This window comes from Montipora foliosa, chromosome 3 (assembly GCF_036669935.1).
Source record: "Montipora foliosa isolate CH-2021 chromosome 3, ASM3666993v2, whole genome shotgun sequence".
NCBI lineage: Eukaryota > Metazoa > Cnidaria > Anthozoa > Scleractinia > Acroporidae > Montipora > Montipora foliosa.
In genome coordinates this window covers 6,504,705-6,524,062 of record NC_090871.1, presented here as the reverse complement: position 1 = coordinate 6,524,062, position 19,358 = coordinate 6,504,705, and the positions used below count along the sequence as shown (strand labels likewise).

General features: G+C 41.1%; 1 protein-coding gene across 9 annotated transcripts in view; it reads left to right on the top strand.

Moving 5' to 3' along the window:
• Positions 1 to 19,358, top strand: part of LOC137996608 (uncharacterized) — a 22,839-nt gene extending 3,481 nt beyond the window's left edge. For 5 of the 9 annotated variants that reach the window (XM_068842099.1, XM_068842098.1, XM_068842102.1 and 2 more), the window contains 7 exons: positions 11,148 to 11,849; positions 12,869 to 12,963; positions 13,086 to 13,239; positions 15,458 to 15,521; positions 15,673 to 15,941; positions 17,158 to 17,317; positions 18,083 to 19,358. In XM_068842099.1, the coding sequence (XP_068698200.1) occupies positions 11,169 to 11,849; positions 12,869 to 12,963; positions 13,086 to 13,239; positions 15,458 to 15,521; positions 15,673 to 15,941; positions 17,158 to 17,317; positions 18,083 to 18,261 (1,602 nt within the window). In that variant the 5' untranslated portion in view covers positions 11,148 to 11,168 and the 3' untranslated portion in view covers positions 18,262 to 19,358. Of the gene's footprint in view, positions 1 to 2,100; positions 2,224 to 4,862; positions 5,018 to 7,465; positions 7,504 to 7,942; positions 8,021 to 11,147; positions 11,850 to 12,868; positions 12,964 to 13,085; positions 13,240 to 15,457; positions 15,522 to 15,672; positions 15,942 to 17,157; positions 17,318 to 18,082 lie in introns of those variants that run through there. The other 4 variants (XM_068842101.1, XM_068842097.1, XM_068842095.1 and 1 more) reach the window with 4 other exon arrangements.

The window sequence follows — 19,358 nt, the reverse complement described above, 5'->3', positions numbered from 1 at the left end:
TTTGCAACGGTAAAGGTATAATTCGAAAAAACCATTCCTCCCGTTTATGGTTATTTACCGTTGTCGACTCTTAGCTAAAAGGCCGTCGACATATTCTCTTTAGGGACCTTTAGCAAGGGCGACGACAACGGCCTCGAGAACGCCACATAACAATAGGTTTAATTAGCAGAAACAATAGCTCTGCACCCCTGCACGTGCGTTTTACATATTGATACATTTCTTTGCCGTTATCGTCTTGACACCGACGTGAAATGATCGAATCTAACGATGAATTTTCAAATTTCCCTTTAAATCGTTATCTTTAAGAAGATTACAACATTTTTTAATTTCCAAGACATGTTTCGATCTTACGAACATCATCGTCAGTTACAGAATATTTGAAAAACCGTTAGGACTATACAACAACTAGGCGAAACATGCATAATTAATTATGAATAAGTGACAAGAATTACATATTTGAGTGAGCTACAGAGTGTTTGAAAGAATGTGGAGCCTAAAGCGTAAGTGTCTGGTTGACGTGATGAATTTGTTGGTTTTCCCAATTTATATGCATAGCCTCCTTGAGTTTAAGTTGAAATTTAGTTGGCTAAAGAAGCCAGATTTTTTAAACTTAGGGTGTTCTTCCGGGCAAGTTTTCTCCAAACGAAGTCGGTGACCCCCCACTTTTTTTTACATTTCTGACATCGCTAACTCATCATCTCTCAATGATAAAATTTGCAGAAAAAAATCAATGTTAGAAAATTTTCGCGCGAACGTCCTTAAGAAGATGTAGGAAGATGTAATGATGTCAGTTTAAGGGACGCCGGAATGGTCAATAATTTTTTGCAATTTAATTAATAATAACAGACATTATTGCCCCCGCAGGGTTTTGGCCCAGAAGCCAAAACCCGAGGGGGCAATTTAGAAGACCCCGCTTAAAAAGGGTAAATGTATTGTGGGGGGACTCAATCTCGATTTGCTCAAACGGGCGCGCATTGTTCTCGCGACCGAGGTGTTTTAAGAGTCACGAAGTAGAAACTCGCACGGATAACCAAAGTGCTGTTCGGGTCAGTGAATTGAAGCAGATCTGATGCAAATCGAGTTGCCTGGCTCAGAAATTGATTTTGTCCGGACATAAATCAGAAAGAGGGGCGACCATTTGTCGGACGCAAATCGGAATCAATCAATTTAAACGCAACTGCCTTTCATATTATCATATTCATATTGTCATAGTCAAAATTGTTATATTGATTTTGTTTTGTCCTCGTTCTTCATAACTGCAAACAATTACACGCTATTTTAATCGTAAAAGGTTTTTCCACGTGTCGATTCAATTGCTGTTTTCGAGACAATCACCGAAATTGGACAACTTATAGTAATGTTTATAAATTCTCCTTGAACAAAAATTATATCATAAACAATAGAATGATTAGAATATGTATGTAGTTTCATTTGTTGTGACTAATAAATTTGCTTATTAACTGGCAGTGATTTTCTTCGGCACTCTGTTCTTGAAACTCGCAGACATATGCCATTGATCGTCACCTGTTTTGTCTGATCTTTCAAAATTTATCTTACACAATTTGGAGTCCGGTGGAAAATCTTCTAAACTCAGGCTTGTTTCATTTTTTTGTTATAAATCTTTAAAGACATTCTGACCTCTTATTAGGCGAAAATTGGTTGTATACGCTGAAGGATACCTGGTAAGATATTGAACAGTATTCCTCTGCGTTCAAAGGAATTGTTATGATCTCCCGATGTGTAGTGACTCCATGAATCCTTGAATCGATTTCTCGCTTTCTAACAATGTAAAGAACTTGTACACGTCTTCACAGCCGGTAGGTCAAAGTAGACATCACTATCATGTTCTATCTGCCAATTGCCATGCTAAGGACCATTTATTGCAATTGTCGATCAGTCTAAGCTTTCTAATAATATCCCTCCAATGAAGTGGAGCTGAGTTCAATTATTCTTTTTTTTTCAAAATAAACAATTTGACTTTCTATTATTGAACCGTAATAAGTTAAGGAGGAAATTGGTCAAAATCTCGTTCTGCTTTAATAAGTTCGTGTCACTCAAACTTGGAGCGGCTTATTTAAGAAACGAATTGGCGATAAAGATATATTCATTTTTTAATAACATACAATCGGGGTTACGTTCATTACTATATTATTTCAAGGTGTGTGGGGAGCTGCCTGCTGAAAAAATCGAAAAAAAAACGCTGAAAAGTTGACTTAATTCAAGGTATTTGAAGCTTTTTTTGTAATATGATTAAGTATTATCTTAATATTTCGCCTTTGAGAGATCCCCACGATAAGCTTCAGTGCCAGCCTGATACGGAAAGTCCGACGGAACCAAGTTCTTGTCAAACCATTGAAGGTGACTGAGACAAGAATTTAAATTAACAAAATTTTCACGTAAGACAGACATTTACTGCCGTTAGCTCGAGTACGGTGTAACCTATGAAACTGATCCTAAATCGCATCTCTTTAATTTTAAATAAATTACAAGTTAGTCAGAGGGTATAGCTTTAAAATATGCCCTCGATATCATTTCGCCACATGGGCGAAAATTATTTCCTTAATTTTCTATAAGATACTATTGACAATTTTCACTAATATTCCAAACAAGATTTGCTTTTACCTGAAATTTCTTCACAAAACGAGAAAAATGGTGTTGAAACTTCAACGAAGGATGTAGATCCATCGACTTAACGACAGGTTACAATAGTTTATTGCTGAATCGAACCTAGTCGAATTGGTTTAGGAACTCGTTTGTTACATATTGTTACCTGCTAAAGATCAGAATAGCCATTTAATGGTTTTGCTACACCGTTTCTGTAATAATCGTATAGTTTTTAGGGCTGGTACCTTTCTCCGGCATTCTTCTGTATTGTCTTACTGTGACGGGCACCGTTGGCTCAGTTGGTTGAGCACGGGCTGTCACGCGGGAGGTCGTGAGTTCAACTCCGGTCGGACCAACACTCAGGGTCTTTAAATAACTGAGGAGAAAGTGCTGCCTTTGTAATTACATCTGCAAATGGTTAGACTCTCTAGTCTTCTCGGATAAGGACGATAAGCCGGAGGTCCCGTCTCACAACCCTTCAATGTTCATAATCCTGTGGGACGTAAAAGAACCCGCACACTTGTCGTAAAGAGTAGGGCATGTAGTTCCCGGTGTTGTGGTCTGTCTTCTGTGACGTATCATGGTAGGGATGGTAAATGCTCGGAGATATTAGCTACACCAAGCTACTCTAAAAATCCGAGGGTAAATAAAGATATATGATATGATATGATGACGGTGACGTGAACGAGAAGACGGCTGTGAGTTTTACGAACGGTGGGCACAAGATTTAGATAATTTTCTTGCAAGTTGCAATTTGGTGCACACGATTCAAATTCTGTTTAAATCATTGAACAGTACCCCGCGGACAACGACACAAGTAGACCATTCTTTCCCAATAGACCATATTCGTATTCTCAGTATTGGACTGGAACTAGCTTGCAATGGAGGCTAATGCGGGGAAATCTTTTCAAATGGAAATCAAATGGAAATATGTTCCCCCGCATTAGCCTCTAGTGCAAGCTAGTTCCAGTCCAATACTGAGAATACAAATATGGTCTATTGTTTTCTTATTCTTCGTGATTATGTAATTATTGAGACTGAGCATACGTAAATGGACTTCAAACGGTGTGTCTGATAGTATTTGCAGAAATAATACTATGAATCTCCCTTTTTTTTCCAAATATACCGCGATAAATACGTTGTCTTCGAAAAAATGTGTTTCTTTGAGTCTTTTCAATTGGCAAAGAGTAAATTCAGAGATCCTGCGGGACCAGTTTGTTTCGAGTTTTCCATTGAAACACGAAGGTGGGATAACCGCAAGTGAAAAGACCTCAGACCGCTTTCATAACCACTGGATATTATATGGGTAAACTGCTGGGGTTTATTATTTGGATATAATACAGGCTTCATGTTTTTTCCTCTTTTAAAAAACATTCCCTAGGAGGATTAAATTTTCTTGTTGATCGCTGCTAGATGATGGGGAATTATCCGCCCAAATAATTCTGAGCCGTGATAGTTTTGAGATAACGTGGTTTGATATCCGAAAGATAATGCATCACAAAACTCTTTATGACATCAAGTTACGAAGTGCTGTGGAAAAAAGTCTTGTCGCATTCTCTTTTATCTCTGAAACATTTAAACCAATTATTTCATCAATAGAGGGACGTACCAATTGTGGGGTGCTATTGAATTCAATTTAATTAAGTTTTTTCAAGGGGTATTACGCAAGGGACATCTTAGGAGCTATCGACTGATCATGGTGTTTCCAAAGTCAAAATACCCCCCCCCCCCCCCCCCCCCCAATAAAAAAATTAAAATAAAATAAAATGCCCGCACGCTTCCCTGTCGATACATTTGTTAGCGTGTTTCTTAAAGTACTGCTACAAACACAGAGTTGGGCTTAAGGTATCAAATGGTTTTGACCTGCGAAAAAACATTTGCATAAGGTAAGGATGATTGTTCATCCGATTCCTGCATAATCTACGTCTAGTCAGTGATAATAGCTAATTTCTCACTAAACAAAGTAATGGGAAGTGCTCTAATTACTCCAGGAGAATTTCTTTAATTATCAGTGAATAAAAGAAGGGTAAATGAATGTATTATATTTGAATACAGGTGGAGTAAGATATTTTTCGTGTCCCTATTTCAACGATCGCAACTATATATTATCAAACCAGATCCTTTCAAGAAATATCCTGGTAAAGTAGCTATAGCTCCTCTGAATGACACGACAGAAAAACAGCCCTTATAAAACTGTATGGGATAATAGTTTACCATTAATATTTAATAGAAGACGTACTTAAAAGTGTGATTAAGTAATCTCATTCCAAAGTTTACCTTCGGTCGAGTTCATGCTTCCAAACAATTCAGTACTGGAAGTTCGAAGATGAAACTACTCCTTTAGAATAGAAGAGAGTTGACAAAAGAGCGTTGTTGGCGCCAGATATCAACAAGCCAACAGTCGGAAATTCTGGTAAGGTTTTGTAGTTCTTTAGTGGAGCAAAGCAGTCGACAATAGAACAGTCTGTTTTCGAAATGAAGTCATAGCAGTCGTTCGTTGCGGGGAAAATGCTGAGGAGTACTTGCCGTTAGCTTCACTGGAGGCCAAATTTCCGACACCAGTTAATTTCTTGAAACTTAACTCAGTTTTATTGCTTCATAGAAGACAATTGTACTATTGAAGCGATTCCATCTTAGCTGGACATTTTCGTTTGTAGAACTCCCCTACAAACCAGAAGTGACAAGAAGCTCTTATTATCTATTTCAATTGTGTACTTAAAACAATGTACAGTGTCGCATTGTACAAATGTCTAGAACTGGGTTTAAAAATTCCGAACCTAGTCGGTTCTTTTAACGAACAAAGGTCCCCCAATACTACTCACAAATAACCCTGTCCAACCCCACAAAATGAGCGAGCTTTTTGGCAGCGTTTGAGAAATTTTCTGCATTTCTTATTCTTTTCGCCTTTACATTCAGGCAGCAAAGTTCGGCAATTATCGATCGCGAACTATGATGTATACGTGAGTTACTAACAATTAACTTAATATCCCCCCTACTGATTGTCAGATGTCGACCAAAGTTACCGAAATTGTATCACCTATGTAACGACTTTGTTTTTCTGTCTTTTCGTTAACATTCTCGAAATTTAACTCGTCAAATCCAAGCGGTACTGGTAAGGTACTTCCATGTAAAATCGCAACAAGTATAATTTGGTAAATCTTGACCTAATATTATATTTGCGAGAAACAAAATCGAATTAACAATGAGCTATTCAATTATCATATTTTGACCAGCATATGGCTTGTGTTTGAGTAAATTCTTGTTCAAAAGCGCTTTATTCAACGAACGAGAAACCTGGTGGCATGAACTGGCTGGCTAACCATTCCACCCATTCTTTTCAGCTTCTTCTTCGAAAATTAGACGTTAAAATTGCTAATTCCTTGAGAATCCCCGCTGACATCTTTGAAACGGTCGGATAAGGTTACCTGTAAAAATATCAAAACAGAAGACACAAAATTAAAAACTTCAACCTTTTTTGTTTGAATTTCAGGGGGAAAAACAGATTGTATTGTCACTTTTCGAAATGCGTGGCGTCTATCTTTTCATAGATAACAGCTTAATGTCATCTTGTGTGTTGGCTTAATTGGTTTTTTTCTTAATACGCAGTCATTATTCATGGGCGTTAATTTCACAAAAGAAGCTTTCTAATCAGCTATTTACCACAGTTACATCGCTAAGTAACGAGTTAATGCTGGCTTAACGGGCATGGAGAACTCCAATACCATTAAAAGCTCCCCTAATTACACTGCGACGAATAAGTTCACATTTTAACAAATGGCTTAATTTTCTGGTTTCTGGCTATCATCCTTAACCCAAACGTCATTAATTATAGTATTTCATTTTAAGAACTATCCGAATTATGGCGTCTGACAATGCACCGAAAAAGCTTAAGAGCTATCAAGAGCATTTAAGTCTTTGTTATTCATAATACGAATAAAATTATGAGAACAAATGTAGACCATTTCTAGGCAACAATATTTGCAATACGTTCATTCCCTACACAAATGAGTCGCTTCAAATTAGGGTACTTGTATGAGCAAATTACAGTCACCAACTTGAAGATAGAGAGAAGGTATTCAACATTTGTTGTTTTGAATTTTCATTTCTTTCACTGTATGCGGTACCACAGGGTGAGGTGCAATAGGCCGGCTGAATTGAGTAACATTTACTGACGATAAATCATGGTATCAAAACTGAGCGATGATGAAAAATTCAATTTAAAAATTTGTATCTTGCACATGTACCACTGTCACTCGTATAATATAATCATAAAGTTGTTTATCCCGGAGGGCGTTAGTCTAGCGCAGTGGTCACCAACAGCGCCTCTCATCACTGCAGACTTATGTGGGCTGATTTTCAGTGGATCTCAACCTGATTAGAAGTTTTCCGCCGGGTACTCCAGTTTTCCTCCCTCATCAAAATAGGCACCTCGCTAATTACATCTGGCTATGGTGTTTTGCTCCGAGATTTTCATTACATGGACCGTAAAGCGCTTTATCTATGTTTTCGGTCCATTAATGAAAAAGAACTAAGAACTCGTTCGTAATTAATTCCTTAACTGTCTGCAAAGAAGAACGACTACCTGTTTATTCATTTATTTATTTTTTCTTCTTTCCGTAAGTCTTCTTTGGGAAAACGGTCATTCGAAAGAAAATAATTTTTTTTAATTTGATTCCCCTGAGTGTTTTGTCGGGCGTCTTGCTTTCGTTTAACCAGTCGCTCTAGTGTCAAACATGATTCACCCCAAAGCAAATAAGTTTACCTGCCTTTAAGTTTCCAAATGCGCCTGGTAATTAGAATGCAAATATGGAAAGCAGTTGCTGTAAAATAATAGTGCGAAAAAATCTTTCCGAAATTTTGTATATTTAAGACTGAGATTTAGCATGGAGAAACTATACGGTAAACCTCAGGCTAAAATTTCGTTTTCTAGCAAGAAAATTGAGACTGCCTGTGTGCGGTGAGAGAATTATGAGGATAGAAGGTTCATGTCTTGCGAAGGAGACATCGACGTCAGTGGTTATATTTAGGGAACTGAACGTCATGCGGATCACTCTCTGAATTGGTCCTTGATGGTCAGCGATGAATTCAACTTCACCAGGCCTTATAACCGCCAAGTGCGATGAATGGATGCTTTTTCAAGCAGGATTACCCCTCTGTAACAGACCCAGTGGACTCTTTATCCCCACCGGGTTTTCGGAAAAGGCGTCACTGGGTTGGCCAATTTCCCACTGGGTCGGGTTATTTTTGGCTGGGTTTTTTAATACCGGTAGGTTTATTCGATTAAAAGAAAGGCCAGTCGTCGAAAATAAGGGGTTTTCTATTGTTTTTTCATTATCAGAAAATGCTTTATAACGGTTTTATAGTGGCTAACCTGAAGGAACTGTCTTAGTCCAGGGAGGAGAGAAGAGTATCGCAGGTATAGTTTAAACTAAGTTAGCAAACTTACTGCGAGAGTCAATGTTTGATCACTCACCTTCCTGAGACTTGCACAGGTCAGAAAACGGTCATCATACTCATAGTAAACATGCAATGATGTCTTGATATCTGTTTCCTCTGCCTCTTCTTTGTGTACAATCTTGATATAACACGGTTTCTTGTGCCTCGTGATCACTTTCTGAAGGTTCACCGTCTTGTGTGCCCGCCGTGGATCTTTCCTCGTACATGTCTTCATTTGATTCATCTGATTGCAATGCTCGCTTGATGGAATCTTCAAATTGCTCTGCTATCTCCAGAACTTCGCTGTATGTTTCTGTTGACATCAAGAATTTAGTTTCGGTCACTGTGACAGCCTTCTCCAAGAATAAGGTCACTACCCTGTCGTTTCCATCCCGGAACACATGAGCAAATACCATGGACGCATTCTTCCAGTTGGGATCTAGGGAATAGCAAATGTTGTCATCATCTCGTGCAGTTTCAACAAGAAAGTCCCCGCGGACTCTAGATCGGGGGCCAAGACTTCACAGAGATACGTTATGGGTGATTCTCAACAGATTAAAAGGCAACCCATCAGTTCCACGAAAGGTCACTACCTCTCCCTCTTCGAAAACGTTACTGTTGACATAACTTGAAACATCATCCTGATCATGCATGACGGCTACAGCGACAGCGTCTTCTTGTGGAATCGTTGAGGGCGTAAATATGAAATCCTGTATGGGTGTCGCATGTAAGGGACAATGATGGTCGGTAGTGCTCCATACTTCCTCTTCTGGAAATCTCTGGGACTTGGTAGCCATGTGAATACCATTGTCATTAGTCAAGTTTCCTTTACATTCAAGCATGCCCACATACCCCTGACAAAACGCCATCGTCCCAATGCACAACTGCTTTCTTAACAAAGCTGGGTCAATGTCCTTACCATTTTCCAAGTTCGTCTTTACTTTCCTTAAGTCTTCAGTAGTGATGCAATGTTCATGTCTCTGTTGGAACATTGCCCACGTTGCTTCCGAAGAGGTCTCGTTTTCGTCGGGGCCTACAGTAGCATAAGTGTAAGTGGAGGACACCTCATCTCTTGTTCTCCTGACACTGACGTTTTGACACATGGTGCTACCTGAGGTAACAACAGGGATTACGAAGTGACCATGGGCGTAGCCAGGATTTTTCAAAAGGGGGGTCACACTGTGTCAAACAGAGGGTACTCGCGTCTTTGCAACCTGAATATTGTAGGTTGTTTGCATAAAAAAGGCTTACAAAGAGGGGGTCACGGGCACCCCAGGCCCCCCCTTAGCTACGCCCTTGGAAAGCCTCAGTGGCCACACGTTTGGAACACTGCAGAACTGTTGGGTTATTTCCTGGATTCTTCTCAGTGACATGATCATTTTCACATGGCCATAGAATCCCTCAATCATGCGCGTGCCAAGAGTCTTAACTTTGATTTCGCTTAGAATAATCTCCTTTCCAGTGGTGTACTTGAGATAGTCTGACAAATACTGTACACCATTCACAAGAGTTACGTAAAATCCCTCAGCTGTACGTGAAGTCATAGATCCACTGGTTATATCAAGTGAAAGAGCAGCGGTGTAAGTTCGTATGTCTGTGATAAGACACTTTAACTTGTCAGCTGCCGTGATGATATCTGGAAGTGAATCGACCAGTGTTTTGTTCCTTACAGAGGAAGCGTGAACTGGATCAGATGAGCGAGTTCTTTCTGACACTAATTCCATTGATTCAGCAATATCGTGCCACGTTGATGGACCGGATAGCTGGGAAGAAAACAAACTTGTCTTTGTAGATCCAGCTGATCGCAAGGCGGCACTGGCAGCACTCGAGACGGTTTCAACTTGCACGGTTAGTGCACAATCTTGGCGACTCTTCAGAAAATAGATAAACGATTCCCACGTGGCTGAGATCAAATTAACTTTGCAGTCGCTGTCATTTTAAATAAAGCTGTGCATTCGTTCGAGAAGCAGAGCGAGCATTTAAGACTTTCGTCTTGACTAAAGCAGAAGCATTGACTGACTTTAAAGAAAACAAAAAGGGAATGTAGCTGTCGCTATTGTCTTTTCTGACAAGAGCAATATAAATAAGCTCGTGGTAATCATCTTTGGAAGGGTGGCGAGACTTGTCGCGATCCTTTCCTGACTTGCGCCGGTAGGTTTTACTTTTGCTGGATTTGAGCTTCTTAATTTTTTCCACTTCCCGTACATGTTTACTTCTTTTTCTACGTCGACCTCGTTTTCGAGTGCGATAACCATCAGAGTCCGACGAGGACGAATCGCTTTCCGCTCCAGAATTAGAACTGCTGGTAGAACTGCCTATAGCTCCCGCCATCTTTGACATGTTGTTTGATCGGCACCAGTCCTACGACCGAGTTGAGTGTCACATGGTTTAATTTCACTCCCCCTGCTACTATTTTTTTATAAAACGGCTTCGGATTGTTGTTGTATTTTTATTATTTTTTTGTTCGTTTGCAAAAATACGCTGGGTATGTAAAAGTCACACCGAACAGTCACTGGGGAAGCATAAAAATGGCCGGGTAAAATCAAAATATTCGCTGGGTACCGGGGAGGCTAAATATCCACTGGGTAAGGGAAAATAATCCACTGGGTCGGGTTCCAGTGGGTCTGTTACAGAGGGGTGTAGGATTTCTTAAAGGTGTTAAGTGATGTTTATTTAACTGGCCCTTAAGCTTGAAGACATCTAAACTATTGCTGAAATGTGCTTTTCCTTTATGAATAGAATCTCAAGAGATAACTACGACCGTGTATGACCGAATTAACATATTACTGAGACGGAAAGCGCCTCAGCGTTGAATGGCGAGTTCGTTCGTTTGTTTGTTTGTTCATGGAAGCAGGGCTGGCGTCCTACCTCGCCCGGCTCGCACCAATCTCACCCTGGTTCAATTCCCAAACTCGGCGTCATACGTGTACGTTGGTTGAGTTTGTTGGTTCTCTACTCTGCTCCGAGAGCTTTTCTCCGGGTACTCCGGTTTTCCCCGCGATTTGCGTTAATTTGTTGATTTCAGTTTGCGGTGTCCCAGTTTGTGCTTCAGCGCTATAATGAGTAAACACTTACATAAAGTTTCTTTCCTTTCCTGTTTGGTTTAGGTTCTTCAGTCTGATCGAACCATGGAACTTTATCAGTTGGTCGTGTTTGCTGTTCTTCTTTTGGCCCAGCAGCCTTTCAATGTGCAGGGCATCTTTCTTCCTTGGTCAAGTAAAAAGAACGATTCAGATGGATTCACATTTCCAAATTCGATGATTGATTTGAATAGGGCAAATAAGTCATTAGGAGGCGGAAAGCTTGAGAAGCTAAAGAACATAACAAGACAAGTGTCGGTCGATGAAAGATGTTTTAGCGAAGACGACATGCCCATATCTTTTGCGTTTCACAAAAATGTCCCGTACGTCTCTTTACATCCTGCTGAAAAAGGTAACCTTCACATTCAAGGGATGTTCCCTGGTTTGCTGTTGGACATTTTGGATTACTGCTGTCCACGTGGGGCGAAAAAAGTTGAATTTGCCAAGTTATTACGCACACCAATGGAGGCTGAAAACCGTTTCATGAGTGAAAACGTGAACGAGTACGATTTTACGTTCCCAATTCACGCGCCTGCGACGTCCCGTTCTTTTCGAGATCATCCGTTTATTCCGCTGGTGCGGGTGCCAAGTGTGGTGTTCCTGGCATATGATGGGAACAAAAGGACGAGCAAGACTCACGCCATTGCCTCGACCATTCTGAGGGCCTGGCCCATCATGGTGTTTATATTGCTTACGGCCACCTTCTCCGGGATTATCATATGGTTCTTGGTAAGTAGAGAAAATGTGTTTCACTGCTACGCTTTGTGATTGGCTTGAAAATCTCGCGCCCTCTTTTCAGCCAGTCAGAGATGAAAGCTAATACTGGCTCGCACGATTTTTCCCGCACTTATCGGCGGCTTCATTTACTTGCTTCGATTACGTCATTTGATTGCCTGTTGTGATTGGTAGAAGTTGTACATTGGGTTGGGTTTGCTTTAGCAAAAATCGATTGAAAACGACTCACTGTTGGTTGTGAAACTCAGCTCTTTCTATACTCTAATTTTATTCGATCGGTACGGGAAGCATCTTTATATTTATATAGAGGCAAATTTTCTCTAGCTGTTTGTGTCGTATGTTTTCAGTGTCAAGTAGCTGCGTCTAAACCCAATTTGATGCGAGATGTTAATTAGCGTCCATAACTCGAGCAGTGCCGAAAAGACTGACTTACTCACGATTACTGACCATTCACTCGGTATACAATACTAAAGGTGTAAAACGGAGAATTACCGCAGAGACAGAGAAGCTGAAGTAAATCAAACAAGAAAAAATTTAGAGTACGTGAGTCTTAAAGGAACCAATTTTGTGAAAATGATCATTATTATCCCCAAAGTGGCGGAACTAATTGTGCGTTGCTGGTCGTGAGTTCCTACGAGCAGGAGAACAAATAAACAGAGCAGGGCCGGCGCTCTGATAAGAGCGCTTGCCTCTCACCTTTGTGGCCCGGATTCGATACCCAGACTTGTCGTCACATGAGGGTTGAGGTTGTTGGTTCGATACTCTGCTCCAAGAATTTTCTTCTCCGGCCGTACTCAGGTTTTCCCCTTTCCTCAAAACCAGCTTTAGAATTGATTTTTGTACAGTATCCCGAATTAGTGCCTGAGCGCTAAATACACTTTTGACACTTAAGTTAAGTCCATCATTTTTTTTATACCAAAAAACCTTTGCTTCGAGAGACTGACTGATAAACGATTGATATAAGATTTCACAGGGCAAAATGAAGTTTATGAACTAATTTCTGCTCTTCACAGGATCATCGTCAAAATCCTCAAGAGTTCCCTCAGTCGTTTTTGAAAGGAGTCTGGGAAGGATTCTGGTGGGCATTGGTCACTATGACAACAGTCGGGTTGGTATTATTTTAAACGTTGCACAATGTCAGAGGGTGGACGTAATAATTTTCTAAGTGTTCGTTAATGTAAGCGATGTCCGCATTTTCCACAAGGTTATCTATTGTTTTTTTTTTGACAGGTATGGTGATCGCTCTCCCAAGTCCCTTCTCGGTCGCGTGTTCTGTGTTTTCTGGATCATCACTGGTTTGATCATCATTTCCATTTTTATTGCCATGGTAACAGCATCGCTTTCAGCCGCAACTCACCCGCACTTTCCAATCCATGGGTCACTGGTGAGAGAAAATATTTCTTTTCCGCAACGGAAAAGTATTAGTTAAAACAGATATCTTTGAGGTGTCTTGGATTTTTTGAACATGTGGCCGCGCCGTTCGCAAATGAGGGACTTTACAATCTACGACGCGGTCGGTAACGAGAACACCACGGAACAACAATATCATTGGTTAAAAGAGAAAAAGTAATCGCGCTGCACGTGCGGCACGCAGTTTAGCTCAAATTCGTGCGATGCTCTGCACAACAACTGCGTGAAATAACCAAATTTCCAGGTGATCTGGTGACGTAATTCCCGCAACCGCACGGCCTTATTTTCGAATTCAACATGGCAGAGGCGAGGTTAGATCTCGTCGGGTCTTCTTCAATGTTCATTCAGTAACAGGATATGTGGTAGACACGGAATGATCTGTTGAGTTTTGGCGATGGAAATACTGCTGGGAGTTTGGAAACAACACCTAAGGCCGTGCGCGGTTGTGGGATACGGCGTTAAAATTTTTTTTCCCAGTCCTCCAGATTACGTCAACAGATCTCCTGATTGAGGTTTGACGACAACGCGAGCGTACAAATGTGAATCTATAATTCTCTACTTTTACTCTGAAACCGCTCGTACCGATTTATTTTTAGGATACTTCGCCCATATTGTACGACGGGAACGAGATGGCCTAACCTCGAGAAACAGTTATATTTTCGTGCAAAGTTATATTTTCAGGTGACGTTGTTTTCGACGTCGCCGTCGCAGATCGCAAAGTCTCTATTAACGCTTCCAAGGATCCTTCTTCCCAGGGTCTCTCATTTTTCTAACCCCTGGGGCCTGGGGAGAGAGACACTAGTGTGGTCTGGTCAAATGTATCCCATACTTAGACAGAGCAAACGGAAAATTGATAGGAGAGGCTGCTAAGTACTGTGCGACTTTTTACTCCACGGGAACCCCACTGACGTGTTCAATTGTCGCAGATAAACGTGACCAGATCGTGGATTTTTGTCACTAGGCGGCAATGCTGGTCAAAGACCAATAGACTTTGTACCCCGAGCCTCTAGTTGATGTGTTTGGAAGCGAGTTCAGGGGGTGCAAAACAAAAGTTTTCAGTCCCTTAGGCCTCAAAATGGTCGCTACGTAAAAAAGGCCCATACCAAGGTATTTCGGCTACAAAAAGAGCGGTGCCTGCGACTCCTGTAGACCTGGAGCTTTGAGTCAACCTCTAGGGGCTTCTTCGCATACTTTGGCCAAGTCATGTCGATGAGTCCCAGCCAACCAAGACAAAACAGTTCTCTGAGGCTAACTGTGCATACACAACCGTAATGGTACGGCGTTTGCCTGAATTAAGGGGCCCGTAGTGCCGTAGCGAAAGTGTTTGTAGATAGCTGCTTTCCAGTTTGGCAACCAACAATAACTGAACATGTCGTAACAGAAAATTATAATTTGTAAATAGTAGAAGCTACTCGTTCATTAAATTGTCCGAAGGAGAGAATATCTCAGTGAAAAAATACGGATAAAAAACCTCCCAGAGTAAAGTAGAGAACCTACGGCAAACAGGAGACATCATAAAGTAACTCAAAATTTGGTCACAGAGTAGAAGGCTCGAGCCATTGCACCCGCCACTAGCAGGGTTGTAACGAGGTATTTTTTCGTGACTGATCCCATATTTTTACCCAAAATGTTGATCCCTGATCCCAAAAACGATGAGAATTTTGATCCCTGAACCTGCAAAAGTTTTATCCCTGATGCCATGAAAAACACTGCTGATCCCGATCCCACGCGTTTTGATTCCTGATCCCGGCCCTTTTCAGGCCTTTGATTCCTGGGGCCCGTTTCTCGAAAGTCCCGAAACTTTACGGGCCATTTTCGGGTGTCACAATTCCCTTTGTATCTCAAGAACGGAGAGGATTTAAGTCGTCAAACTTCACGGACATGTTGAAAAAATGTTAAAAGATTGGCTTTTCAAAACAAGCGGTTGGCAGTTTCACAAATGGCTTTTCGGGCCCGAAACGTTTTCGGGGCTTTCGAGAAACGGGGCCCTGACCTCGTTACGACCCTGCACTAGGCCAGTGACGTATTTTGCGTGACAGAGATCTTGCATGCTATGAGTACCTTGCAGTTTGCTTTGAAATCCCATGTGCATTTGAGAAATAAATGCTTGTGTTATCTGCCATCTTGTGTACTAATGCGTACATGTCGACCAACAACATAACACAACTCTTTTTTCTTTCATTTCTAAATAGATTGGAGTTGTCAACGGAAGTGAAGAATATCAACTAGGAGTTTTGATGAATGCAGAAATGAAAAGTAACTCACTGGAAAACATCTTGATATTAATACTGTCTTCGGATACACTTTATGTTGTCAGTTCATGCTCGAAAGTTCTTTTTAATCTACATGTATTCATCTTCTTAACGTGAGTTCGTTTTATGAAAACGTTTTGTCTATCTTTTTTCAGTATTTCCAAAAGTATTCGACATAACGGCAGCTTTGCTAAAGTCGGAGATAGATGGCGCATTTTTTGATAGTTTCATGATAACCGCGCACTTGGAGCTGATCAAGGATCATCCGGGACTCAGAGTTGAGCGCACAATCGAGCACCCAGTGATGTACGGCATGGCTTTGGCGGGAAATTCTTCGCGTATGGAGGCCTGTGCGAGGCGTTATGCTGAAAACTACCCACGAAAAGTCTTCCAACGAATTGCCCAGCATTTGAAACCCCTAAAGGTTGCTATGGTGTATTTTAAAGAGATCATCTAACTTATGCAATTGAGAGAGAAGCCTGAAAAATCTATTTGAACTCCGTAGTTCAAATCAGAGTTAGTGGAGGGGAACTCTGTTCACATATATGATATATTCATATATATTTGGCATTACAAAGCTTTTGCTTTCATGTTCAAATTGAGCACTCTACTAGGATGAGCCATTGCCGCTAGCAATTGCGCATGCTCACTAGCTCGCTAGTTTCAGCACTCTGGCATGGCTTGGATGTACCACATGTGTGGGACATCTGGGGTGGCTTTATAGCTTAACCTCCATTCTAAACATCAGCACTGCACTGATGAGGCCCAGAAGGCCGAAACAGTACTGTCTGCAGTTAGTTATATATATATATATATATATATATATGTATATATATATGTATATATATATATATGTGTGTGTGTGTTCTCGTGTATGTTCTCTATCACGAAACTCCGTTCAAGCCCAGTGGTTAGGACGCTTGCCTTGACATCCGAAAGTTCCCGGGTGCAAGACTCGTGCTAAACCACTCGTTGAATTTGTTCCTGGCAGTCCCTGGTTCAACTTCTCTTCCGCACTGTAAATAGCCAACTGGTTTGCCTCCGGCCAGTTCGGATTCTCAACAGTTGTTGTTGTTACGTTCTGTCGTTTCGTTGATTGTGTTTCATTGACCCTGAAAAGCCCCTATGGGGAGTGGTCAATTAAGTATGTATGTATTAGTTAAACTCGCACTCACTAGCTTCCAGATAATTTGATTGCTGATATCGCACAGCAGCCTAGATTTGACTTCTTTCCCGGCAAATGTATGTACTGATGATAAGTTACTCATTTCACTGCAACGGTGTCTCTTTCTTTGATCATCTTTTTGAAGTGTTGACAATTTGTTTCAAGTGTTTCTGTATCCTATTATCCGAAGCAAACAGCAATTCCCACTTTACAAAAACACATATCTTGTTTATCTTGTTTAAAACCTACATTAGTGGCGTAATGCACGGTTACCTCGTCCTGTAACTGTAGGAATATATTTTTAGCCGCAACTAGAGCGAATTGATAGTAATCTGTGCTTTGTCTCCTTTGAAAGCCAACATTTGACTTGATTTGCGTTAATTGTTAATTTCAGTTTATAGTGTCCCCAATAAGTGCTCTAGCGCCATAACGACTAGACAGTTAAATAAAGTTCCTTTCCTTTCCTTTCATTTAGAACCCTAATGATCAAATCAGTCAAGAAGTGAAGGCAGCAGAGGAATTATTTTATGAAGAAGGAACATTTAAGTTGATAGTGTACTGTGGAGTTGCCATTTTAGTTTTCCTTTCCATTGCTGGTTTAGTATACGAGTTTGCTCTGAAGAAATATATTGCTGGTAAGTGACAGTAGAAGGGACCAGGGGTAGCAGGGATGACGTAGTGGTGAGAGCACGCGCCTCCTACCACAGTGTGGCCCGGGTTCGATTCCCAGATCCGGTGTCATATGTAGGTTGACTTTGTTAATTCTGTACTCTGCTCCGAGAGGGTTCTCCATCCCCCCCCCCCTCCCCCCGCGTACTCCGGTTTTTCCCTCTCCTCAAAAACCAACATATGAGTTTTAATTTAATTTGGTTCCATCTCTGTACAATGACCCCAAATGGTGCCCTGCCCCCCCCCCCCTCCCCAGCGCTTAATACACTTGAGACATTCAGGGGAGTAAGTGAAGGTAAAGGAATATGCAAGTTACGCCTCTAAGCCTCAACTCTGTTCTTTTGCTCTCGCCGGCTTCGAAACTATTGTAGCTTGTATCAAATGAAATAACATGGAATTTAAGCGAACGAAATCAAATATTGCTTTTTGTTGAGAGCCTGAGGGGTAGTCTATATTTGACTTCGTTCACGAAACCCACCGTCTCACGAATAAGCTAAACATGGCCGGATAACGTTTCTTGAAAACACGAAGCTCGTTTATTTACTAGACGTGTTTAATAGTAAGCGGTGGCTTCTACGTGCTGGCCCTTGCAACTGGGCTGCTGGTTTCCTAACAATAACTGGGCTCGCAAAAACGAATAAAGGCAAAGACCGCGCGTTCTTGCTGTAGCCTTACGGAATGCAAACCGTATCGACTAAACGGGCACTAACTGGGAGTTACCTTTGTTACAGCAAAGCGATCCGCCAGTGAGAACAAATATCATAACGTGGAGATGGCAAACCGAACAAACACTGACGAGCCAAGTCGGGAAGGCGAATTTGACGAGCTGCTGCAAGATTACAAATCATTTCACGATTCCTGGGTTGAACGATGCAAGAAACTTCATGGGAAACCTCTGCATGGTTGCTAGGCTACGACTAAGTACTACCTTAAGCTCTCTCAGCGGAAGACAAAGTTCAAGCAAACTTGATAAAAGAACGGGATACTTTGTGATGCCGTGCTTATTTAGATAGGGGTGCATCTAACTACTGCATTTCTAGATATATCTGAAGAATAGTGACTTTTATCACAAAAAAACGAGTACCGTTAATTGTATGGCCACCTTATTCCGTACAGCGGCGCACCATCGTCTAAAATAAACTGAATAGATTTATCGTAAAGAAAATTGAGGCCTGGTATATATCCACCATTGCCCCTAACTTTATTGACTGTAACTTGGAAATTTAATGCACCGACTTAAGTGTTTGACAGAGCCTTGAAGAGCGAGGTTATTTCAGTGATGGGTTTTTACCTTGGTGGCCTGCCGTTATATTGGTTCACTGAAACACAAAGTTAGAATTAAAACTGGATCGGCGATTATTTGAGAGATTGAGGCATTATACGAAAGGATTGAGGATTACAACCCTTTCGGGGCCCCTGCAGGCGACTCTCAAAGTTTATATTTGACCTATCAATAACTCTTTTATATCTTATATAGAGCTTTCTGCTGTACAATGGCTCAGATCACTGGAGTGACTGCTTTCTTTCAGCTTATAGAAGGTGTCTTGGGGTGAATAATGTTTAATTTCGGTTCGTACGCTTGAACTGTGGAGCACACTTATCTTAGTGTATATTTAGAAAAGTTGTAGTGTTTTTCTCGGTTAATCCTGTTCTTCTCCTGATAGAGAGCTCGCATTATATTTAGAACTACTTGGAATTGGGCTACTGATACCAGTAAATAAATATCACCGATCTTTAGTGAACAATGAGAGTACAATGATCCGTCATCGTCGGTCTTCAACAAGTTGATAATGTAAATTGGCCACCGTACAGAGATTCTAAAAGCTGACGTTTCGAGCGTTAGCCCTTCGTCAGAGAGAATCGATTGGATTCGCTCTGACGAAGGGCTAACGCTCGAAACGTCAGCTTTTAGAATCTCTGTACGGTGGCCAATTTACATTATCAACTCTGTTGATAAAACCAAATTTTTGTATACTACTTCCCCACCGACGCAGCACCATAGTTTCT